Raw genomic sequence first — 27,461 nt, 5'->3', positions numbered from 1 at the left:
TGAAGTTCTTCCAGTCCACCAACGCATGGTACCCGGTCCAGGTACTCAGGAGCTGGCTGGCAGCTCTGGGGGACTCCGCCCCTGACCGCCCATTGCTCCCGCTCCAGGCCTCGGCCCTCACGGCCTCGCAGTTCATCTCCCACGTTCACACCCTGGCGGCGGGCTTGGGTTTCAACCCCAAGACCATTTCAGGACACTCCTTCCGTATTGGAGCTGCATCCGCGGCTTCAGAGCACGTCCCCGGCCAAGTCATCCGCAAAAGGGGTCGCTGGCGCTCCTCAGGCTTCACACGTCACATACCTATTCTTCAGGCCGAGATATACCAGGCTTTTCACCGTTTGGTTTTGTAACTTGGTCAGCTGCATAAAGGTTTTCTCTCCCTACTCATATGTGTTTTTGCCCCCTTTTAGGCTTACGCGCGGCATGGCTAAGGGCACCTCTCCAGCCATATTAGTTTAGGCAGGTTGGTTTCCTCTCTCAGGTCTCGGCACGTTCGGGGCACTAGTTCTCCGCCGTAGCCATGACCACAAGTAGCTTAAGGCTGACATGTCAGCCTGCATTTGTGGGAGCGGCGTAGGCGCACTTAAAAGGAGGCACGCCCTCTCCTCATGTGCGTGCGTTTTCAGTACCCCACCCTCCCTCCCCTTTTCTTTCCATACTCCTCAGGGTATGCCCCCTTTTAGGCTTACCCGCGGCATGGCTAAGGGCACCTCTCCAGCCATATTAGTTTAGGCAGGTTGGTTTCCTCTCTCAGGTCTCGGCACGTTCGGGGCACTAGTTCTCCGCCGTAGCCATGACCACAAAAAAAATAAAGTATTATCTGAATAAAAGACCAAAACATGTAATATATGATTTCAATATCAATTCCTGCAATTAATTACAATATCATCACAGAGGGCATAGGAATTAAAACTTAACTTTTAATAAATACAGTTAAATATGCTCAAAAGTAGAGCACAACTTGATATATAGTGTGCACAAGCAAACCAAAAATTCCCCAAAAGAAAAATAAAGATGCTAGGACTCCTCCAAATGGAGCCACGTTAATTCAATTATGAGGGATGCAGGGGCTAAAGGGTCTCGCATTGGAAATAACATCCCTGAGTTTACCTTCACTAATGCCTAAACCCAGAGGAGGACCGGGATGGTGGTTGCCCTCTGGACCCGTGCCTAACCTGTCTATCCCTACAGTTACCCTATCGACTTCCTGACGCATTTCCCCTCACTTAGGTTCATCAGGGGAATAGTAGTGGGTAATCATTAATCTACAGAGCAAAATTGGAGAAATGATAGATAATCAAGTGACCCATGCACGCAATTAGGTATATTAGGTAGTAATCCATCAAAAAATAAATAGATGAATTACGTCAATCGATAAACATGATCATATAAATAGATAAAAAGTTATAAATAATACCAAATTCATGCAGGTCACAAAATAAAATGAGATTAATTGCCGCCTGATAAAGCACTAGACATCCGGATGCCTTAGTGACTCATATAATCCTTAGGCCCCTTTCACACGGGCGAGTATTCCGCGGATGCGATGCGTGAGTTGAACGCATTGCACCCGCACTTATTCTGGACCCATTCATTTCTATGGGGTTGTGCACACGATGATTTTCACGCATCACTTGAGCGTTGCGTGAAAATCGCAGCATGCTCTATTTTGTGCATTTTTCACGCAACGCAGGCCCCATAGAAGTGAATGGGGCTGCGTGAAAATCGCAAGCATCCGCAAGCAAGTACGGATGCGGTGCGATTTTCACGCACGGTTCGGGATGGAGACCTGATCATTATTATTTTCCCTTATAACATGGTTATAAGGGAAAATAATAGCATTCTGAATACAGAATGCATAGTACAATAGCACTGGAGGGGTTAAAAAAAAAATAAAAAAAAATTAACTCACCTTAATCCACTTGATCGCGCAGCCCGGCATCTCTTCTGTCTCCTTCTTTGCTGATTGCAGGAAAAGGACCTGTGGTGACGTCACTCCGGTCATCACATGATCCATCACCATGGTAAAAGATCATGTGACGGACCATGTGATGACCGGAGTGACATCACCACAGGTCCTTTTCCTGCACACAGCAAAAAAGAAGACAGAAGAGAAGCCGGGCTGCGCGATCAAGTGGATTAAGGTGAGTTTAATTATTTTATTTTATTTTTTAACCCCTCCAGCCCTATTGTACTATGCATTCTGTATTCAGAATGCTATTATTTTCCCTTATAACCATGTTATAAGGGAAAATAATACAATCTACAGAACACCGATCCCAAGCCCGAACTTCTGTGAAGAAGTTCTGGTTTGGGTACCAAACATGCTCGATTTTTCTCACGCGAGTGCAAAACGCATTACAATGTTTTGCACTTGCGCGGAAAAAACGCGCATGTTCCCGCAACGCACCCGCACATTTTCCCGCAATGCCCGTGTGAAGGAGGCCTTATAGTTCATGAAGGCTCTTAGCATAAGAAGTCAAAATATATACATATAGTATAGAAGAATGGCGGCACTGACAAAAAATAGTTAGAAAGGTTGGGTGCACGTTCACTGGGGAATGAGCTGCTTACCCCTTGGTATATAAATAGAAAAACGAACAGCACTCCTGGGATCCACAAAAAAGGTTTTTCTTTATTCAAGAGTAAAGAGGAATGGTGAAGAATTACTCCTGACCGTTGTGCACGTCTGATCTGCAACTACAGGAAACGTTTGGTTGAAGTTATTGCTGCCAAAGGAGGTTCAACCAGTTATTAAATCCAAGCGTTCACATACTTTTTCCACCTGCACTGTGAATGTTTACATGGTGTGTTCAATAAAAACATGGTAACATTTAATTCTTTGTGTGTTATTAGTTTAAGCAGACTGTGATTGTCTATTGTTGTGACTTAGATGAAGATCAGATCACATTTTATGACCAATTTGTGCAGAAATCCATATAATTCCAAAGGGTTCACATACTTTTTCTTGCAACTGTATGTTTTTTTTTCAAAGCTGGTAACAGCAATAAATCTACAAATGACTATAACATTTTAAATATATCTGTTTGGTGAATGTTTTATTACATGCAAATGAACATCTAGAAGCAACGGAGGCGTTATTAACGTTATTAACGAGACGCTCCATTTTCTCTGCAACTGCTGCGCCCTCTGCGCTTTGATTGACAGGACCAGGTTTGATGACTCTTTCACTGCCTGGTCATAGAAATCAAGTCACAGAGAGAGCAGGGCCTCTAGGTGTAATGTCAACACCCCCGTTGCTCCTAGAGACTGATTTGCATGTATTAAAGCATCATTTTTCTCAGCAATGCAGGCACATATGAACATGGAACCAACACAGATGCCTTCAGCTGCCAAGTGCACATGTAACAGGTCAGCCGGTGTCATAGGTACAAAACTGCTGACAGATGCCCTTTAAAGTGGTTGTCCAGGTTCAGAGCTGAACCCGGACATATCCCTGTTTTCACCCAGGCAGCCCTCTGTCATGAGCATAGGAGCGTTTCATGCTCCGATGCTCTCCTTTTCCCTGCGCTGAATCTTTTTTTGGAGATCCATTGATGTATCGGGCTCTCCCCAGGGACTGCTAGGTGGAGGGTTTTGCCTAGCAGTGAGCCTTGTGACATCATCGGCACTAATGGGTGGACATTAGCACTGCCGTAGCTTGTACAAACAGCTAGAGCAACGCTAAAGCCCACCCATCAGTGTAGGTGACATCACCGGGTTCACTGCTAGGTGGAAGCCTCCAGCAGTGTAAAAAATATAAACAAACAGCCCTTGCCCCGTGCGATATAGCGCAGGGCAAAGGGGAGCATCGGAGCATGAAATGTTCCAATGCTCATATCAGGGGGATGCCTGGGTGAAAAGGGGGATATGTCTGGGTTCAGCTCTGAACCCGGACAACCCCTTTAAGTACAGAAGATATTTTGGCTGAAAACGTAGATGTTTTTTAAAAAGTAATCAAACACTAATCAATGGGCAGTGTCTGTATGTGTTAAAAAATGCTTTGCTTCTTGCTATTGCGTAACTATTCCAGACCATGTAACAAAGTATTATGTCCTTGCAGCTCCAGAGTGCTCACCAACTGGACATAAGATCCTTCAGAACCCCTACAGAAGTATTGCCTTTGATTCCATGAGGCTTCAACAATCTGCCATTCATGACCTCATATGTGACCACTCTCTCACATCCGGATGGTACCGATTTATGATCTTTGATAAACCTGCTGAGATGCCAACCAAGTGTGTGGAGGTATTTGTAATGCCAATCTTGATTACATAGGTAGTGTCTAAAAGATTTAAAAAAAAATCCACAATTTAACTAATATAACACTCCCCATATGTATTACTTTATAATTACTATAATACTGCTTCTATGTACAAGAATATAACTACTATAATACTGCTCCTATGTACAAGAATATAAGTACTATAATACTGCTCCAATGTACAAGAATATAACTACTATAATACTGCTCCTATGTACAAGAATATAACTACTATAATACTGCTCCTATGTACAAGAATATAACTACTATAATACTGCTCCTATGTACAAGAATATAACTACTATAATACTGCTCCTATGTACAAGAATATAACTACTATAATACTGCTCCTATGTACAATAATATAACTACTATAATACTGCCTCCTATGTACAAGAATATAACTACTACTATAATACTGCTCCAATGTACAAGAATATAACTACTATAATACTGCTCCTATGTACAAGAATATAACTACTATAATACTGCCTCCTATGTACAAGAATATAACTACTATAATACTACCTCCTATGTACAAGAATATAACTACTATAATACTGTTCATATGTACAAGAATATAGCTACTATAATACTGCTCCTATGTACAAGAATATAACTACTATAATACTGCCTCCTATGTACAAGAATATAACTACTATAATACTGCCTCCTATGTACAAGAATATAACTACTATAATACTGCTCCTATGTACAAGAATATAACTACTATAATACTGCTCCTATGTACAAGAATATAATTACTATAATACTGCTCCTATGTGCAAGAATATAACTACTATAATACTGCCTCCTATGTACAAGAATATAACTACTATAATACTGCTCTTATGTACAAGAATATAACTACTATAATACTGCCTCCTATGTACAAGAATATAACTACTATAATACTGCCTCCTATGTACAAGAATATAACTACTATAATACTGCTCTTATGTACAAGAATATAACTACTATAATACTGCTCCTATGTACAATAATATAACTACTATAATACTGCCTCCTATGTACAAGAATATAACTACTATAATACTGCCTCCTATGTACAAGAATATAACTACTATAATACTGCCTCCTATGTACAAGAATATAACTACTATAATACTGCCTCCTATGTGCAAGAATATAACTACTATAATACTGCTCCTATGTACAATAATATAACTACTATAATACTGCCTCCTATGTACAAGAATATAACTACTATAATACTGCCTCCTATGTGCAAGAATATAACTACTATAATACTGCTCCTATGTACAATAATATAACTACTATAATACTGCCTCCTATGTACAGGAATATAACTACTATAATACTGCCTCCTATGTACAAGAATATAACTACTATAATACTGCTCCTATGTACAAGAATACAACTACTATAATACTGCTCCTATGTACAAGAATATAACTACTATAATACTGCTCCTATATACAAGAATATAACTACTATAATACTGCTCCTATGTACAAGAATATAACTACTATAATACTGCTCCTATGTACAATAATATAACTACTATAATACTGCTCCTATGTACAAGAATATAACTACTATAATACTGCTCCTATGTACAAGAATATAACTACTATAATACTGCCTCCTATGTCCAAGAATATAACTACTATAATACTGCTCCTATGTACAAGAATATAACTACTATAATACTGCCTCCTATGTCCAAGAATATAACTACTATAATACTGCTCCTATATACAAGAATATAACTACTATAATACTGCTCCTATGTACAAGAATATAACTACTATAATACTGCTCCTATGTACAAGAATATAACTACTATAATACTGTTCCTATGTACAAGAATATAAATACTATAATACTGTTCCTATGTACAAGAATATAACTACTATAGTACTGCTCCTATGTACAAGAATATAACTACTATAATACTGCTCCTATGTACAAGAATATAACTACTATAATACTGCCTCCTATATACAAGAATATAACTACTATAATACTGCTCCTATGTACAAGAATATAACTACTATAATACTGCTACTAAGCAGAAGAATATAACTACTATAATACTGCTCCTATATACAAGAATATAACTACTATAATACTGCCTCCTATGTACAAGAATATAACTACTATAATACTGCTCCTATGTACAAGAATATAACTACTATAATACTGCCTCCTATGTCCAAGAATATAACTACTATAATACTGCTCCTATATACAAGAATATAACTACTATAATACTGCTCCTATGTACAAGAATATAACTACTATAATACTGCTCCTATGTACAAGAATATAACTACTATAATACTGTTCCTATGTACAAGAATATAAATACTATAATACTGTTCCTATGTACAAGAATATAACTACTATAGTACTGCTCCTATGTACAAGAATATAACTACTATAATACTGCCCCTATGTACAAGAATATAACTACTATAATACTGCTCCTATGTACAAGAATATAACTACTATAATACTGCTCCTATGTACAAGAATATAACTACTATAATACTGCTCCTATGTACAAGAATATAACTACTATAATACTGCTACTAAGCAGAAGAATATAACTACTATAATACTGCTCCTATGTACAAGAATATAACTACTATAGTACTGCTACTAAGCAGAAGAATATAACTACTATAATACTGGTCCTATGTACAAGAATATAGCTACTATAATACTGCCTCGTATGTACAAGAATATATATACTATAATACTGCTACTAAGCAGAAGAATATAACTATTTTGTGGGAATTCCTTTATTCTCTGGATCATTAGGCGTTATGGCAGACACTTCCTTTAGTCTGTCATCTAATTTACCCTGAAAGACACTAGTCTGGATTTTCAAGTATTTTTGATAATCGGATACTGATAGAATACCGTATAGATGTAGAGTGGATAACCTTCAGGAAGAATACAAACTTGTATAATCTTAGGCAGCAGTGTCAAATGTGAAATATCTAGAATATGTCCATTAAAATTATATGTCCATGAAAATGCTGGGGCATGTATCATGGCATATCATGTATTCTGTAAATTAAAGATCTTCCCAGTCCTCACTCCATCTCTCGTTTTCCTATTGCAGATGAATCACTGTGGCACACAAGCTCCTGTTTGGTTGTCTCTAAGGGAAACAGAGTCGCTCCCGGCTCCAGGGGAGGTGATGCAGCTCACAGCTTGTGCCACATGGCAGTTCTTCTTCAGCAGCACCAAGGATTGTTGTCTTTTCCGCATCCCAGTGACTGTCAGAAATTGTGGAGACTTTTTTGTGTATTTGTTGCAGCCTACTCAAGGGTGTATGGGCTACTGTGCGGAAGGTAAGTCCTGCTAGTGAGAGTAAGGCAAAGTAAGATTGTCATAGTAGCTGTATGATTGGCTTGCAAGACACATTTGGTTTTGGTATTCGGTAATGACCTCAATATCCTTAAAATCTACTTATGGGTCCAGAGGAAGAGTTAAACAGGTGTTGAGTATTTGCTACTGTTGTGTTGGAGGACTAAGTCTCCTTCATCAGCCATACCATTAGTGGTTCACTAGTCACGATTCTACATAGTTCTTAAATAGTTGTGTAGAATTAGTTGCCAGATCCAATTCTAGCTTCTCTGCTGCGAAAACTTAAATGGTGCCCCCACCCTGTATGCCAAATTTTGAACGGACATCACATACAGTGCCCTGAACTATACACTACATTATATCTAATTATACACATTATTTCCTCATTTTATCCATTTGGACCAGACCGCCATGATGACTTATTTTAGCCATGTCTTGTCTCTGCAGATTTTGTCTCTCTTTTTTTCCAGTTGTTCCTGAATCTGTATCCCAGTGTGACAAGGGAGAGATAGAAGTCAATGGTGTTTGCACAAGTAAGTGTCATATAATATTGAGCCATCTCAACGGTATTTTTTATCGTTGGAATAATATTTTTTAAATACATCCTTCATTTTTAGGTGAATCAAGCTCACAAAGCCTATTCCTTGAATCTCCATCTAGCCCGGAAATTGTACCAGATGTGGTTGGCAGCAGTGTCCATCTGAAGTGTTCTTTTGAGGTTCCCACTATGAACAGCTCCCTGGGATTCATCGTAAAATGGTCTAGACTATCGAGTGGTGGACAGAAGGAAGAACTTAGACAAGAAGCTGTAGTGCTGCCATTTTCTATCATAGAATTGGACGGCATAAATGTCAGACTTGGAGACCAAGTAAGAATATTTTTTCTTCTATATCTGTCACGATCAGTTTGGGGGGAAAACTCCACACTGAACACAGGAGGGAAGGGGAACAGTAACTGGGCCTGGAAACTAGGGAAGGAACAGGTCACCTCCTAAACAACCCTAATCCGGGCCCTAACTACCTATCAATATGAATAGACCTTGAAGGTAGGAATATTCATATGCAGTAAACCTAGGCTCTTATTTCCTTATAAGGCCCTGAAATGAGGTTAAGACCAGAGACAACCCATTCCTCCCCAGATGGACGAATGGAAGTCTCTGTCTCAGGCCCAGATGCAAACAGGGAATATAACTTAGACTTAGCTTAAAGTAGAAAACTGGCAACTCCAGAAGCACCACAGAGTACAAGCGACCAGCTAGTAAGAAGGCAGAAAGAAAATCTATAAACCGCACCTCCAAGAGTGAGAAGCGGCTACTTATGGGAAAGGTACGCAGGAACCTAGAGCCCAATCTGACCCTAAAGGATCCTGGAAATAGTGTCAGGACAAAAGATGACCTGTTCCTTCCCAGCTGAAGGACCAGGAGACTCCCTCAGGCCTAATACCAAAAGATAAGGGAATACAACAAACTAGAAATAGGGAAAAGACACTTAACTCCGAAGTACGCGGATGAGCAGGAACTGGAGAACCAAACACCAGCACTTCCACAACCAGAAGGAGCTATCAACTGCATAGCATGATGGGTGAGACCAGACTAAATTGAGGAGTAGGAATGACCACTTAAGCTACACCTGAGACAAGAGGTGTGGTCATAACCAGCAACAACACAGAAACAAGTAAAACCAAAGAGGCTGTCAGATCCCATCACGTGCAGCCAGTCTCTTAGATCTTTTGACCCCTGTCATGGGAGAAACCGTGACAGTAGAGAGAAAACAAACAACAAAACCTTCTGACCCGGGTGAAAAAACCTAGTACCCTAATGAAAGTCACTTCCAGCAGCCATACCAAACCGGCCTAAAGCAGGTCATACCCTTTAGTTTGCTGTCAGTTGAATGCTTGTTTGGTGAACAGCTATTGTTCCAATCCCCCAATCTAAGCATGTATGTGTTCTCAATAGGATGAGTGGAATAAGCTGATGCCAGATACCTCTGATGGTAGCTTGTCTTCCCTGAGAACCAAAGGATCGATATGTTTACATTTAACATACCCAACCCTTCTTTCTCCCTACACCTGCCATTAGTAGAGTTGGAACACCACCAGAAACGTTAGATTGACGGCTGGTCATGGTGAAATTGTTGGTTTTGGACGTAATTTGAGACATTATGTATGGCCACCTAAATGTTAATTTAGAGTCCTACTGGAAGAATAGCTTGGTTGGTGAAGGATCTCTATTTTTCTGTTCACCAGAGTTTTCTCAAAGCCATTAGCTACATCAAAGTCCCAAAGTTTCAAGACTTTCCAAGGTCCTCTTATGCATTGTTTATTGCACCCGGTCCATTAAAGGACACCTCATTACATCTCAAGATCTTGTTTTAACTAAATTACCTCCTACATGTCCCCTTGATTCTCATGTGCTTTGATGTTGTTGTTTCTGACCACTGATTATCATCCACCTCATTCTGTTTTATCACAGATATATTGCAGTGTTTCCAGCTTTAACCTAGAACAACCAGATGTTCATAGTCTCCCTCAAGAAAGCAAAGAATTTTTTGTTGGCATTAAGGTAAATTGTATAATAAATTTTTATGACCTGTTATTATGGTAAATATACTGTCAGATAACCTTTGCCCTTGAGTAGAATACATGCTAAACATAACGTTCCTTCTTCTGGACATGTTGGTGAATTCTCATGATCAAGTCACAGCAAGGGATAATTTTTTCAGTTTAATTCTTCATTTTAAGGGGTATGAATACTTTTGCAAGCATTTTATGGAGCCTTGATTAAAAATCTCCTCATAGTTTTATGTATGCACCTCCTAAGCAGACCTATATGTCTACAAACAAAACCCAAGTAGTCTGATTATGCTGTTTGTGTTACTCCCCTCTTACTTTTGCAAGTCTGCATTCTCATTTTAGACAGGATTAGTAAACCTCCCGCATTTGTTTTCTTCTCACAGCTGTATCCAGAAACTTTTAGCATATCAGAAGATGGTAGGGAACACAGGATGATGGTGAAGAGCACAATTCCGATTTCATGCTCAGATGCAAGTCAATTGCAGAACGATTGTAAACTCACACTAAGGTTCCATACGACAAATGAAGGTAGGTAAGAGGTTCTACACATGTAGACGTTCCTGAGAGTGCGGTATGGACTTACTGAGGTTATACACAACATGATACAATCATGTACAGGTTCCTCAGAGTGTCTTATATGACTTTAATGTTTCTCAGCATGTGGTATGTAATTGTTGAGGTATTTTACAACATGTAGAGGTTCCTCTGATGGCGGTGTGGACTTACTGAGGTTCTACACAACATGATACACTCATGTAGAGCTTATTTTGAGTGTTTTTTGAGCTTACTGAGGTTATACACAACATGATACAATCACATAAGGGTCCTTACAGTATTTTGGGACTTACAGAGGTTCTAAACAACATTATACAATCATGTTGAGATTCTGCAGAGTGTAGTATGGACTTGTTGAGATACATGTACTAAACTACATAATATAGAATTTTTTTTCAGAGTGTGTCTGCTGGCATTTCTGTGCTCCCTGCAGGCAGAGCCAGATAAATGCTTACCCATCCCCCTGCTCTGATTCTCCGACATTCTGTTCCTGGTGGCATCTTTCTGCTCTGCTGGAGTAGTGTTCAGCCTGTCCACTCCATGCTGGGGATGCAGCCTCTCTATTCCTGCTTGCAGTCCTTTCTGCCCATAGGGCATGCATTTTCTCTTTGGCTCTTAAAGGGCCAGTCTGTGCCCAGCCTATGGCTAACTGCGCCAGGGTTTTTAAGGCACTGTCCCCTGTAGAATGATGCCCCAGCAAACAGGATCCTAGCTTGTTAGTCCAAGTGAAGGTGTTTGTTGCCATCTGATCTTCCATGCCTGACTTCTGCCAATTTACCATATTGAACCTGTTCCACCTGTCCTAAACACTCTCTGTTTATCATACTGACCCTTTGCCTGTCCCCATCTTTGGCCTGTTTACTGGATTAAATTAGCTCTGCTTGCCCTGACTTAGGCCTGTCCATTGGCTGTGATTCTGCCTGTCCCCTTTGGTGCCACGCATTGGTAACTCTTAACCTGTCACAGCTGTCACTGCAAGAATCCAAGAGGTAGCAACCTGGTGGTTCCCCTGCAGTGGAGACCAGATCCCTTTATAGGGATGAAAGGGTGAATATTAGTGGGGGCTCTAAGATAATTCCATTACTAGTAGCCCTAATCTAAATCAGTTCAGTGACACAGTGGGTCCATAAGACCTTTAAAGTTATAGACTTCCCAGGTTCTACACAAGAGAAATTAGTTTTACTGGTGTAAAGGGGGAATAATATTCACTAATATTTATGCAAATATCAATAATTAACATTCATAAATGTGAGGAGCCGTCTATTGATGACTCCGCCCATTTATACCTTTATATAACAATAATACAATACTTTTACTATACTTTGCCTTACGCTAATCACTAAGCTAGCTGCATGCGCCTCACTAAACTAACTATCGCTAATAACCACACATTACACAGATAGTTATAAATAAAACAGTATTTATTAATACCTAATACACTTAAGCACGCAATACACTAACAATACAGCACTAAATATACAGTACTAGACTACACTACACAATCCCAAGTTCCACCCACAAACTATCTATACAATACACTCACACATGTATTAGCAGCCCACCCGCCTGGCTACTCACTGTCCCTACGGGGTACGACGAGGGTTAACGGTGGTCTTACAGGGGTGTAAGTGAACCACAAATACAATCAGGGGCACCGAATCAGGGAATCAGGGACAAGGGTTAACCAGTGACACAGGATCAGGGGTACAAACAAGGATACCAATATGGCAGGGTGCCCAGTACCAGGGACACCAACAAGGCAAGGGTTAATCAGGGCCCAGGGTGCACATCAGGGACACAAACAAGGAATTAGGGCCCAGGGTGCACATCAGGGACACTAATCATACAAGGGGTGTAATAGGGTTAACAAGGGGTGTAGTACCAGGGGTAATAGGGTTAACAAGGGGTGTCTAGGGTTACCAGGGGTAACAGGGTAACAAGGGGTGTAATAGGGTAACCAGGGAAGAGATATCAGTAGAGGATCAGGGGATATAGGATTAATAATGATACTTAGTTGCTCGTTCGTCCAGGGGATTGCTCCGCTCCTCCGGAGCGCCGAGGACTCTCCTTACTGAGCGGCGATTGCGCTCCTTCAGAGGCAGGATGGGTACGCTCCTTTCCAGGTAAGAGGGGTCCCGACCCTCTCTCCTTCTGGGGGGGCAGCTTTCCTTGAGCGCCGATCGCGCTCTCCTATATGGGTGTGGGTCCGGTCGGGGGCCTCTCCTGAGCGCAGGATGCGCTCCTCTTCAAGGTGGGGGGTCCCGATCCTCACTACTTGAGTGCCGGGGCCGCCGGATATTTATCCCCGGCGGCCCGCACTCCTGCGCCGCGCCGCCCACCAGGGGGCGCGCGCGCGCGCCCATCATCCACATGGGCCGGCGCAGTGATATGACGTCACTGCGCCGGCCCGCACATCGGGGACGCGCTGCACACCAACAGGCAGGAGAAGCCTTTGATCTCCCGCCTGTGGCACTCTGCATTCCGGCCAGCGAGATGTTAATTTCGCTGCCGGAATGCGCATAATAGAAGGAGAGGAGGCTTCTCCCCTTCTTCTATCATGTATAATTGTCTCCAGCGGCGCTGGCGACAATTATATCAAAGGGCTCAGATTCTGTGGAATCCGAGTCCTTTGTAGTTATCAGGATGACCGGACCTTAGACCGGTCATTCTGATGCAATCAACCAGATTGCATCTGTGTGAATGCTTGGGGGACATTCACACTGATGCATCTGGTTTCAGGTGTATGGAGGGGGGGGGGGGGAATTGTATAATATATATGTGTATGGATGCATGGGGCACATCCATACACATGTATACACCAACATGAGGGACATAGACATATTTATCTAAAGGGGGCACAGATGATAAGGGGGCACAGATGATAAGGGGGCACATGATTATACACTGCGTGCAGAATTATTAGGCAAATTAGTATTTTGACCACATCATCCTCTTTATGCATGTTGTCTTACTCCAAGCTGTATAGGCTCGAAAGCCTACTACCAATTAAGCATATTAGGTGATGTGCATCTCTGTAATGAGAAGGGGTGTGGTCTAATGACATCAACACCCTATATTAGGTGTGCATAATTATTAGGCAACTTCCTTTCCTTTGGCAAAATGGGTCAAAAGAAGGACTTGACAGGCTCAGAAAAGTCAAAAATAGTGAGATATCTTGCAGAGGGATGCAGCACTCTTAAAATTGCAAAGCTTCTGAAGCGTGATCATCGAACAATCAAGCGTTTCATTCAAAATAGTCAACAGGGTCGCAAGAAGCGTGTGGAAAAACCAAGGCGCAAAATAACTGCCCATGAACTGAGAAAAGTCAAGCGTGCAGCTGCCAAGATGCCACTTGCCACCAGTTTGGCCATATTTCAGAGCTGCAACATCACTGGAGTGCCCAAAAGCACAAGGTGTGCAATACTCAGAGACATGGCCAAGGTAAGAAAGGCTGAAAGACGACCACCACTGAACAAGACACACAAGCTGAAACGTCAAGACTGGGCCAAGAAATATCTCAAGACTGATTTTTCTAAGGTTTTATGGACTGATGAAATGAGAGTGAGTCTTGATGGGCCAGATGGATGGGCCCGTGGCTGGATTGGTAAAGGGCAGAGAGCTCCAGTCCGACTCAGACGCCAGCAAGGTGGAGGTGGAGTACTGGTTTGGGCTGGTATCATCAAAGATGAGCTTGTGGGGCCTTTTCGGGTTGAGGATGGAGTCAAGCTCAACTCCCAGTCCTACTGCCAGTTTCTGGAAGACACCTTCTTCAAGCAGTGGTACAGGAAGAAGTCTGCATCCTTCAAGAAAAACATGATTTTCATGCAGGACAATGCTCCATCACACGCGTCCAAGTACTCCACAGCGTGGCTGGCAAGAAAGGGTATAAAAGAAGAAAATCTAATGACATGGCCTCCTTGTTCACCTGATCTGAACCCCATTGAGAACCTGTGGTCCATCATCAAATGTGAGATTTACAAGGAGGGAAAACAGTACACCTCTCTGAACAGTGTCTGGGAGGCTGTGGTTGCTGCTGCACGCAATGTTGATGGTGAACAGATCAAAACACTGACAGAATCCATGGATGGCAGGCTTTTGAGTGTCCTTGCAAAGAAAGGTGGCTATATTGGTCACTGATTTGTTTTTGTTTTGTTTTTGAATGTCAGAAATGTATATTTGTGAATGTTGAGATGTTATATTGGTTTCACTGGTAAAAATAAATAATTGAAATGGGTATATATTTGTTTTTTGTTAAGTTGCCTAATAATTATGCACAGTAATAGTCACCTGCACACACAGATATCCCCCTAAAATAGCTAAAACTAAAAACAAACTAAAAACTACTTCCAAAAATATTCAGCTTTGATATTAATGAGCTTTTTGGGTTCATTGAGAACATGGTTGTTGTTCAATAATAAAATTAATCCTCAAAAATACAACTTGCCTAATAATTCTGCACTCCCTGTATAAGGGGGCACAAGCCCCTACATTATATCATATATCCCACAGGGCCCACCATAAGCCCCTGTGGGCCACTAAGGGCAGATGTGCGCAGATGCTGGGCACATCTGCGCACATCCTCCTATAAAGTGATTAATGCATGCATATATATTATACATGCATGCACGTGTTTGCATGCATATATGTATATATATGCATGCGTCTCAACCCTTCCTCAACAACTGGAAAGGCATAAACCATGATACTATATGATTAATCTAGAAAAACCAAAGAGCAGTGACGTTATTCAGATATCACTCACCTTTAAGTTCCTTAATGCATAGTCCTTTTTTACAATAATTCAGATTTTATATCAAGACACGGAGGCCTCATATTGCTTAACTCTTTCTTTACTTGAAAATAGCAGCAAAGAAGATAATCTGAAAAAACCATTAGTACAGAGGTAACATAAGCCCCTCCCCCTTAGTCCTCCATAAAGGGACCTCCTCAACATCTCGACTTCCTCTTTCTTTGCTGCTGCGCTTCAGATAAGTACCCCTCCACAGCCCTCTGGGCTGTGAGTGAAGGATTTTGTCTGTAGTATTGTTTTTTGTTAATTTGGACTACCTGTGTACCGCAATTGTTTTCTTCCTTAGGTTTGGCGCGTTTTGGGGTCGCGTTTTCTCCCCATTATTATATATATATTTATATATATTTTATGTAATTACTTGTTTTTACTTTTACCCCGTTCCGTTTTGTTCCCCTCATACTTCCTCTGTGAGGCCTTTTTTCTCGCCCTCCGGTGGTCGCTAACCACTCCGCGACTTCTGGTTTACTTACCGCACTGAGGGGTCTCCTGCTATCTTTGGCGTTGTTGCCGGGCGCCATTTCCTCCTTCTTCATCGCTTCGGGCGCGCCTGGAGGTATCGCGAGGTTTCGGCGGCCATTTTGGATTGCGCCCGAGATCTCGCGATTGCGGGATTTCGGGCGCGAGCACTTCCCGGCTGTCTGCCTGCCTCTCTGCTTCCGAGATCCCGCGAGATTTCGGAAGTTTTTGTCAGTACCTCGCCAACGGTCACTTAGGCTTGCCGCGCTCCTGTCCGGTCGCATTATTCTTGCCTCAGGGTCTTTAATTTTAGGTACTGTTGTCGCCCATTGCTCTTATAATATCGCTAGTCATGTCTCTGGTTCCAGCCCCCTCTCTGATCTCTAGCAGCCCTTTGCTAGACTCTAATAATGCTACTCCCCAGGCTATGCCCCCCCCTTCTGGGGCAGCTATGCCCTCTATGGCTGATGCCCAAGCTAGGGCCTTACAGCAGTCCATTTCAGACGCTATTTTGTCTGCTATGGGCTCTGTTTCCTCAGCCCTCACCAGCTCCCTGTCTCAGGTCCTCTGTGCCCAGACAGTAACATTGACACAAGATACTACTGTGTCTTTACCTAACACCTCCAGAAACTCCTTGACCGATGGCTTAGTTCCATCATCTGACAGCGCGCTCCGGTCGCGCAAACGAGCCTATCCGCGCAAGGCAGAATGTGCACGGAACTGGAAAACGGCTAGAGCACAGCCGCAACCAGAATCTGACTCTCAGGAGTCTGAGGAGGAGGTTGAGACACGTTCCCCAGCTAACTCTGAGGGGGATGAGGTTGATTTGGATGAGGGGCAACCTGATCCGGTTTCCCGGCCGACTACTGCTAGGTCGTCTGCGACGACTGACGCGCAGACACCCCTCATGGATCCATCTGGTGCCCCGCTATTTGACCCGGACTCACTCCATCATCCCAGGTCATCCGAGTGGTTGCCGGCTCCCCATGTCGCTGGCTACATTGAGTCCATGGCCCGCAAGCCTCTTAGCAAGGAGGCTAGAAACAAACTGCGAGCCGAGTGCCCCCGTCCGACTATTCCGAACAGGGTTTGTGAAACCCCCGCAGTCGACCCTAAGGTCGTACAATTTTTGTCGAAATCTGGATTTAGTCCCCGTAGAGGCCTGGACTCAGCCCTTCGGGCGTGCCAGGACAAATTATTAGACATAATGGGGCCACTAGCCAAAATCTTTGATTTGGCGGAATCGGCTAAGGCTGAGGGCAGACTAGTAGACCCCGAGGAACTCAGAGGCTGGGTCCAAAGGGCCATATGCCTGGCGGGCAACGCCAATACCTCTATTGCCATAGAACGCAGGAAGGCCATCTTAATCAAGATGGAACCTAAGTTAGCCAACATGGCCCTGACTGAATCGGGCAAAGACGCCCAGGGACTCCTGTTTGGTGATCCTTTTATTAAGGAGCTGGGAAAGTTCGTGGGCACGTTTACTGCCCTGGATAAGGCGCAAACCTCTATGCGCAAGGTTTTCAGTAACCGGGTTTCCTCCAGGGCCGGCAGTTCTAGGGGCCGTCTGGCCGGCCGCTCCTCCTTCCAATCCCGAGGCTCGGGACGAGGCCCCTCTTCATCTTCCTTCAGGTCCTACAGTCAGGACCCCAGGCATCCTCCATCATTCTTCCCGGCGAGGGGCTCTTTTGGACGAGGCAGATCATATCGTGGACAACCGAACCTTCGACGCCCTTTCGGTAAGTCAACGGTTTCCTCTCCCTTTTTTGGACCCATGTATAGGGGGCAGACTCCGTTCCTTTTCCCATGTTTGGGCCACTATAACTTCGGATCCATGGATTTTGTCCACAATACTAGGTTTCCACATAGAGCTTGTGTCAAGCCCGTATTTTCTAAGGTCTTCCCTGCATACTCAGACGCCCCTGTCGGCCCAATCCCTCATAGACGAGGAGTTGAATCAGTTGCTCCTGAAAGGAGCCATAGAGCCAGCCACCCGAACCCCTCGGGGAGTGGTCAGCAGTATCTTCCTCGTGGGGAAAAAAGGGGGTCAATTCCGACCAGTGATAAATCTAAAGGCTCTAAATTCCTTTGTGAGATACCGTCATTTCAAAATGGAGGGCATCCACCTCCTTCGGGATATGCTCCTTCCTCAGGACTGGTTAGTAAAACTAGACCTAAAGGACGCGTACCTTACGGTACCGATTGCTCCATCCTCAAGGGATCTGTTGCAGTTCCGTTGGCGGAACACCCTGTGGCGGTTCACGTGTCTTCCCTTCGGCCTGTCGTCCGCCCCATGGTGCTTCACAAAGTTACTTCGTCCAGTCATGGCCTGGCTCCGCAGTCGAGGTGTGAGGCTCATAGTATATCTGGACGATATCTTGATCATGGCCGGAGATTATTCCACCATTCTGAGTCACTTGCATCTGGCAATGTCCCTTCTCACCAGCTTGGGTTTCATCATCAACCGGGAGAAATCCTGTTTGATCCCGTCCAGGACTTTGGAGTTCCTAGGTTTCCTGGTGGATTCGGAGGCTCTGACTCTCAGTCTTCCCACAGTGAAGGTCAGTTCCATACGCAAGGAATTGCGTCGCACGTTGGCTCTACCTCAAGTATCCCTTCGTCAGTTGGCCAGAGTGATAGGTCTGTTGTCGTCCTCTATCCAGGCGATTTTCCCAGCCCCACTACATTATCGGGCCTTGCAGCGCCTGAAGATTGCTCATCTTCAGGCGGGAGCCACCTATGCGGACCTCATCATTCTGGACTCGGACACTCGGGACGAGTTACTTTGGTGGATTGCCAACCTGTCAGCCTGGAACGGAAGGGCCATTTTTGGTCCTCGTCCGGACCTGGTAGTGGAATCCGACGCCAGTCTCTTGGGCTGGGGGGCTCATTGCGAGGGAGTGTCCACCGGGGGCCCTTGGGCGTCCTCGGAGTCATCCCTGCACATCAATGCCCTAGAACTCCTAGCGGGTTCCTTTGCGATCCGCAGTTTTGCCAACGGGAGGGCCAGAGCGTGTGTACGTCTTCGGATGGACAACGTCTCGGCGGTCCGGTATATCAACTCCATGGGAGGCACCCGATCCAGGATGTTAACTCACCTGGCCAAGGAGTTTTTGAACTTCTGCCTTTCCAACAACATTTCAGTCGTGGCGGAATACTTACCGGGGCTCCACAATACTCGGGCCGATTGGAGCTCTCGTTTCATGTCCGACTCCAGCGATTGGAGATTGGACGAGGAAATCTTCGCCTCTGTGTTATCTCTCTGGGGTCCTTTTTCCATCGACCTTTTCGCGTCTCGTTGGAACGCCCAGCTCCCCAGGTACTTCAGTTGGAGGCCGGACCCATCCGCGGAGGCGGTAGATGCCTTCTTACAACAGTGGTCAGGGAGCCTGATGTATGCGTTTCCACCTTTCTCCCTGATTCCACGGGTCCTGGCCATGGTGCGTTACCAATTGGCGGAATTGGTCCTAGTGATCCCGTTTTGGAACACTCAATCGTGGTTCCCTCAGCTCCTGGAGCTGTTGGTGGACTATCCCCTATTATTGCCCCACTCAGCGGCCCTATTACGGGGGCCATTGAATCAATCGCACCCTCTTGTAGTCTCGGATTCCTTACGCCTGCTGGCTTGCAGGATTTCGGGAACCCCGATCCACCCACGGATGTTTCGGAGACGGCTAGGTTCCTATTGGAGAGCGCATGGGCCCCCGGCACCAGAAGAGCTTACAAGTCGGCATGGCAGTCTTGGTCTGGTTGGTGCCTGCTCAGGAATCTGGATCCCGTTACAACCTCGGTGAATAATATTATCTTGTTCCTGTCTTCTTTATACAAGGATGGTAAGGCCTATCGTACCATTAATGTGTTTAGGTCGGCTATTTCATCTGGCCATAGGGGGTTTGAAGGCTGCCCGGCGGGGCGTCATCCCCTTGTTTGTCGGTTACTTAGAGGCTCTCGCCTTACCCGACCTCCCCGTCCTCGTTTTTCGAGTTCTTGGGACGTATCCATAGTTTTATCCTTTCTGTCGTCTTGGCCGATCAATTCGGACCTCTCTTTACGTCAGCTTTCGGCCAAGTTAGCTACCTTATTTTGTCTGGTCTCCTGTAAAAGGGTGTCGGACGTGCGGGCGTTGGACTACGATGCTCGCTCGTTCACCCCGGATGGTGTGACCTTTAATATCTCACGTCGCACTAAGACCAGTATTAAGTCTGTGGATTATCCGGTTTTTCCGGAATCCTTGATCCTGTGCCCAGTTGCATGCCTTAGAGAATACGAAGCTCGGACTTCGTCTTTGCGGACTACTTCTCATTCGCAGCTGTTCATTTCTTTCCGTCGACCTCACCTTCCGGTCACTAGCGTCACTTTATCGCGTTGGGTGAAATGGATCTTATCCCTATCTGGCATCGACACCTCCATCTTCACGGCGCATTCGGTTCGAGGTGCCGCGGCCACGTCCCTTACCCTTTCGGGGGCTAAATTGGAGGACGTCATGAGACTGGCGGACTGGTCTCGAGTTTCTACTTTCAGGGAATTTTACTTCAGACCGGGTCCGCATATGTTTTCATCCATTGTAAGTCGGCTTTAAACTAGCAATATGAGGCCTCCGTGTCTTGATATAAAATTGTAGGATTTTACTAATTTATGACGTAAAGTCATGATTTTATGAAAGACACGGAGGCGAGTATTGCCCACCCACTCTTTTCTCCCTCCCTTTATTTTATATGTTTGTATTATTTTGAATACTGAGAGTTGAAGATTTTTTCCCTTTGCACTGTTTATTACTGTATTGGTACGACTATTCGGAGCTCTTACTTGGCTCCTTGCTATTTATTTTTACGTTTCTTTCCAGGTTGATTACAAGGCCCAGCAGTCTGTGATTGATGTTCCCCAGTGTGGTCACGTCTTACCAGGATTTCGTTTGGGGATTGTTCCTTTGTTTGGAGTCGTTTGAAGTCACGCCGATGTTCCTGTTTCTCGGCAGTTCCAGTTTCGGTTTGCAGATCCGTTACCAAAGAAAGAGGAAGTCGAGATGTTGAGGAGGTCCCTTTATGGAGGACTAAGGGGGAGGGGCTTATGTTACCTCTGTACTAATGGTTTTTTCAGATTATCTTCTTTGCTGCTATTTTCAAGTAAAGAAAGAGTTAAGCAATACTCGCCTCCGTGTCTTTCATAAAATCATGACTTTACGTCATAAATTAGTAAAATCCTACAATTATTGCATTCAAAAATGTGCCCAACCATATGTCATCGGCAGTTATTTTCACACTTTGTTCACCCATCAATTTTGATTACAAAGATCAAAGGAAACCTTGAGGCACAAGCATTGAGATTTCAACAAGCACATCAGAAATGTGAAAATACTTAGAAATAAATTGTTCCTGTTAAAGACTGAGATAAAATTAGTAACTTCAGTCATGTTGCTTCAGGCTCTTGTGGCCGGGGTTTTAGTTTCTTTTAATCTTTTTCCTATAACATTCTGATGAATGCACATTTTTCAGACGCAGTAATAATATAATATAAGAAGTAATTTTCTAATTGTCTGAAATCTTGTAGCTGAAGGCAACATTTCACTCCTCATGTTATTGTTTGTATTATTTGCACAAAACCAGAAGTTATAAAAATATAAAAATGACTATTGTGAAAAAATATATAAAAATGTGACTTCACTCATTGAATAATTTGAATATGATTGTGAAGGTCTCTCAGTGTTTTGTTCCTTAATTCAGAAGTTCTAATTAGAATAATATAATGCATCTACTATAATACTGCCCCTATATGCAATAATATAACTACAACAATACTGCACTCTATGTACAAGAATATAGCTGCTATAATACTGTTCCTATGTACAAGAATATAACTACTATAATACTGCTCCTATCTACAAGAATATAACTACTATAATACTGCCTCCTATGTACAAGAATATAACTACTATAATACTGCTCCTATGTACAAGAATATAACTACTATAATACTGCTGCTATGTACAAGAATATAACTACTATAATACTGCTCCTATGTACAAGAATATAACTACTATAATACTGCTCCTATGTACAAGAATATAACTACAATAATACTGCCTCCTATGTACAAGAATATAACTACTATAATACTGCCTCCTATGTACAAGAATATAACTACTATAATACTGCTCCTATGTACAAGAATATAACTACTATAATACTGCTCTTATGTGCAATAATATAGCTACTATAATACTACTTCTATGTACAAGAATATAACTACTATAATACTGCTCCTATGTACAAGAATATAACTACTATAATACTGTCTCCTATGTACAAGAATATAACTACTATAATACTGCCTCCTATGTACAAGAATATAACTACTATAATACTGCCCCTATGTACAAGAATATAGCTACTATAATACTACTCCTAAGTACAAGAATATAGCTGCTATAATACTGCCTCCTATGTACAAGAATATAACTACTATAATACTGCCTCCTATGTACAAGAATATAACTACTATAATACTACTCCTAAGTACAAGAATATAGCTGCTATAATACTGTTCCTATGTACAGGAATATAACTACAATAATACTGCCTCCTACGTACAAGAATATAACTACTATAATACTGCTCCTATGTACCAGAATATACCTACTATAATACTGCTCCTATGTACAAGAATATAACTACTATAATACCGCTCCTACGTACAAGAATATAACTACTATAATACTGCCTCCTATGTACAAGAATATAACTACTATAACACTGCTCCTATGTACAAGAATATAACTACTATAATACTGCTCCTATGTACAAGAATATAACTACTATAATACTGCTCCTATTTACAAAAATATAACTACTATAATACTGCCTCCTATGTACAAGAATATAACTACTATAATACTGCTCCTATGTACAAGAATATAACCACTATAATACTGCTCCCATGTGCAAGGATATAACTACTATAATACTGCTCCTATATACAAGAATATAACTACTATAATACTGCCTCCTATGTACAAGGATATAACTACTATAATACTGCTCCTATGTACAGGAATATAACTACTATAATAATGTTTCTACATAGCTGATAGCTTTAGCTCATACAATGACTGCACTATAATAAATTAGAATATATTATGAAATCTATTAAAACAATAACAGTATTTACAGTAGAGTAGAGCCTTCCTGGAGAATATTCGGTGTCAGTACATACTGATTAGTGTTTCTTTTGGCCGCTGTCTCATGGTGAGCGATGCTTTTGGCTATATTGTAGCAAATCTGGAAACCTCTTATGATTTTGTCTTTAGCAGCTGAAGAGAAACATGACTCAGATTTGGCACTTTCTTCCTGTGAAGTGAATCTCCTCCAGTCGAGCTGCCAAAACGAAACGTGCGGTCAATCCGCCCTCTATTTTACTGCAGTGATGGACTTTGCCACGGATGGGGACACAGTGACCAGCATTGAAGTTGACCCCATAGTTAGCAGCAATTTCCTGTGGAATGGATATACACTGGACCCAGTACAGGTGTTACAATTTTAAACAAAAGTCTTTTTCTACATTTAAAGAGGCTCCATATACCTCACACTAAGGGCTCATGCACACGACTATATTTATTTTGCAGTCCGCAAAAAATACGGTTGATGTCAGTGTGCATTCCGTATTTTGCGGAATGGAACATCCGGTCCCTAATAGAACAGTCCTATCCTTGTCCGTAATGCGGACAATAATAGGACATGTTCTATTTTTATTTTTTTGCAGAACTGACATAAGGAAATGGAATGCACACGGAGTCATTTTGGTTTTTTTTTTTGCGACCCCCCCATTGAAGTGAATGGTTCTGCATACGGGAAAAAAAAAACAAAACTGGACAGACACGGAAACAAAATACATTTGTGTGCATGAGCCCTTAGCAGAAGAATCAGTATATATTTGTCTTAGGTCTTATAGATTGGAGTTTTATCACATTTCGTCTACCTGCAGCCACCACTAGGGGGAGTGTTAGAGCTTTCTGCATACATAGACCTCAGTCATAAATCGGTGCAATTAGCTCCCTCTAGTGGTAGCTGCAAAGAGCTGGAATGTTATAATTTTAATTAAATCTCTATGCTAGAGATTTGGAGGTCTTTATCTTGAAAAAAGCAAGGCAACATTTAGATTACATAAGAATAAGTTATTAATTAGCAAAAAAATGTGTTTTCTTTAGATCACAGTGACGGACATCGCCAGTGCTTACTGCTATTCATTCACTGACCCCCATATTGTCACATTAGATGGCAGGTAATATTTCATACATCTCTTTGTCAATTAGTTAACCAATTTTACTCTCATACTGGCTCCTTTATGGCACCTGGTGCACCAGCATATATTTGGGGCCCCATACTGTAAAATGGTCAGGGCCCCCTGTCATGTCTTTGCTTTCTATCCTGGGATGCTATACAGAAATTATATTGTGAGCTTCATAAGAGGTTGCCCCTGGATAGGTCATAAGTGTCTGACCTCTGGGGGTCTTACTGGTGGAACCCACACTGATTGAGAGAGGAGGATCCTGTGCCCCTTTTTTTGAATGGAGCACCGGTCACGTATGTGCATGGCAGCTACTAGGGATGAGCGAATCGACTTCGGATGCTGAAACTGAAATAAGCTATCAAGGTGTCCCATGGCTGAAACCTTCAGAGATCAGCTGTAATCTGTGAGGGAACCCGGCAGAAGGTGCTTTATATCTCTGCAGCGCCACCAAAGGAGAAGTGAAGCATAACATGGTGTGCCCTGTAACGGATCTCCTAGCACCCCGACCGTACCTCCGTTGATAAATGCTCCCAGTGCCTCCCGAGGACTCCAAGCACTCCGCTCGACACCGATACCACCACAGGAACCAGGAAAAGGAACAGCTCTTACAAGAGCTAGGAGTAATAGCCAGGGGAGTATACAGCATATAGCAATCCCCACACACATGAGGCGAGGCTCTATGTTGAATGTAAAAGAGGAACTCTTTATTGAGGGCTACCCGCCCGTATTTATGCAGGTCCCCATGCAGCAATTCAGGATACACAGACACAAGACATCCCCACAATGCATCATGGTTTCCTCCTCTCTGCCCTGGAGACACCCGAGGAAAAATTCAATCATCTCTCAGGACAAAGGGAAATCGCCAATACACATGTGGAGACAACAGGACCGAAATCACCATTTAAACACACAATGTCACAACCCTTACAGTAAACACAGACATTTAACATATCCCCAGATAGCTCAAGTCTGAGTGCATATCATTAGGTGAATGGCACTCAGAATACACAAATACAATACAATTAGCTATCTGGGTACCCTCACATAACATACAATACAATTCCACAGACAGATGATTCTGTCACACACCTCAAAACCCCACATATCCCCATATGGCTTGGATCTGAGTGCTCAGATGCCACAAACACAGTCAAATCGCCATGGGGTTTAAGTTTTGCATGGGCTGATGAGAGGGCCCATAATCCTGGGGCAAGAGGCTGGCAACCAGGCCCCTCCAAAACCCAGTGGCGAGGTTATTTTCGCCACAGATCTCCCCCTCCCAGGGAAGACTAACCAGATACCTGACCTCACGCCGGTCGGTACCTGAGTTAGTCTGGCAGCCCACCCACAACCAAATACTGGACCTGTTGAATTTGGTAGCCTGTCTCTGTCCAGTGAATCCACCAAGTTTATATTGGTAGCTGGTACTCCCGGTCTCTGTGTTGCTCCCTGGTTTGGAGTGGAGGTTGCTTTGTGGGCAGGGATCAGCGGTACTCTGCCCTGGTGCCAGCGTTACCATGGAAGAAGCCTGGTTGGAGCCTGGTTGTTGGAGGGGGAGACCGACTGTCTCCCCTTTGGCTAAATAGCCCTGTTGCTGGGGGACAGGACCGACTGTCTCTACCCCCTGTGCTGTAAGTGCAGAGACCACGGTCCCATCTGCACTGTTGTGGGGCTTACTGTCTCCCCCTGGTGCGTTAAGCTACTGCTGGGGAGAGGGAGTAACGAGCTCCTCTCCCATACATACTTCCAGCCGCTGGGGAGGGCGACCGACCGTCTCCGCTCCCAATACAGTGTCCTACTAATGGGGAAAGAAGACTGGGCTCTCTATTCCCTGCTGGACACTCTGCCGCTGGGGGACAGGACCGACTGTCTCTGCCCCCTGTAACTCCGCCTGCCGCTGCGGAATGGAGACTGGGCTCCCAATTCCCACTAAATCACCCAGCCGCTGGGGAATGGAGACTGGGCTCCCAATTCCCTGCAATTCACACTGCCAATAGGGAGAGGGGGTAACAAGCTCCTCTCCCATACATACATACTTACAGCCTCTGGGGAGGGAGACCGACTGTTTCCGCTCCCAATACAGTGTCCTGTTGCTGGGGAAAGGAGACTGGGCTCTCTGTTTCCTGTAGGACACTCTGCCGCTGGAGGACAGGACTGACTGTCTCTGCCCCCTGTAACTCAGCCTGCCGCTGGGGAATGGAGACTGGGCTCCCAATTCCCTGCAGGACTGGTGGAGAGACCTCGGTCCCATCTCCACTGGCCACCTGGGGTTCTTCCCAGTAAACATACACAATATCCTCCCAGCTGAAGGGCTCTGGACCTGGGTCTGACACTCTGCTCTCCTGCTGAGCCTTCTCACTGGAGTGGAACAGCTGCTGGTAGCCCTGTTCCAGCTCCATCTCCCGGGTCACCAGGTGGACCAGGTCCTGCTCAATCTCATGAGTGTCGTCCCAGTCATACCTGCTCTCCCTCCATTCCAAGAGATCACGGAACCGGGCTTGTGTAGGGCTCCCAAACTCCAGCTCTGAAAAAGTCTCCCATAACAAGCCAGGACCATCAAACTCCTCTCCCTCTGGCTTGTCATGCTCAGCTGTCCTGGGTAGGTACTGTGCCCCATACCACCAGAGCGCCTGGTAGGCATCTTCCAGCCACAGCTCCTGCCATGCTAGGAGTTCCAATTCCTTTACCCATTCCTCCCGGGGCTGCTCTCCCAGGAAGGGCATCCGCAGGGCTACTCGCTTCTGCAACCGCTGGTCTTCCGTGGGGAGTCTCTCGTCCTGCATATAGTCCACAATACCCAGTACCTGGTACCAGATGCCTTTGCGGACTGCATCTCGGTCATCCATGACACCCTCATCATACTCCACTGCTGTTTCCATTCTGGTGCTGTCAGGGTCACTGTACTAGGACATGCGTTGCCCTCGAATTGTAAAATCCATGGAATGGTGTCTCCTGTAGCTGTCCTTCTGGCTGTGGGAACGATCCCGCCGCTTGCCACCAATGTAACAGATCACCTAGCACCCCGACCGGGTACCTCCGTTGATAAATGCTCCCAGTGCCTCCCGAGGACTCCAAGCACTCCGCTCGACACCGATACCACCACAGGAACCAGGAAAAGGAACAGCTCTTACAAGAGCTAGGAGTAATAGCCAGGGG

At 43.9% G+C, this 27,461-nt stretch overlaps 1 protein-coding gene across 1 annotated transcript in view; it reads left to right on the top strand.

The window, feature by feature from the left end:
* VWDE (von Willebrand factor D and EGF domains) overlaps positions 1-27,461 on the top strand; it is a 109,472-nt gene that overhangs the window by 29,178 nt on the left and 52,833 nt on the right. Inside the window, exons 2-9 of the mRNA XM_040431275.1 lie at positions 4,064-4,248; positions 7,383-7,614; positions 8,101-8,163; positions 8,248-8,498; positions 10,101-10,190; positions 10,585-10,729; positions 23,326-23,543; positions 24,223-24,296. Coding sequence (XP_040287209.1) covers positions 4,064-4,248; positions 7,383-7,614; positions 8,101-8,163; positions 8,248-8,498; positions 10,101-10,190; positions 10,585-10,729; positions 23,326-23,543; positions 24,223-24,296 — 1,258 coding nt within the window. The remainder of the gene's footprint in view (positions 1-4,063; positions 4,249-7,382; positions 7,615-8,100; positions 8,164-8,247; positions 8,499-10,100; positions 10,191-10,584; positions 10,730-23,325; positions 23,544-24,222; positions 24,297-27,461) is intronic.

This window comes from Bufo bufo, chromosome 5 (assembly GCF_905171765.1).
Source record: "Bufo bufo chromosome 5, aBufBuf1.1, whole genome shotgun sequence".
Lineage (NCBI taxonomy): Eukaryota > Metazoa > Chordata > Amphibia > Anura > Bufonidae > Bufo > Bufo bufo.
This window is presented reverse-complemented; position numbering and strand designations above follow the sequence as displayed.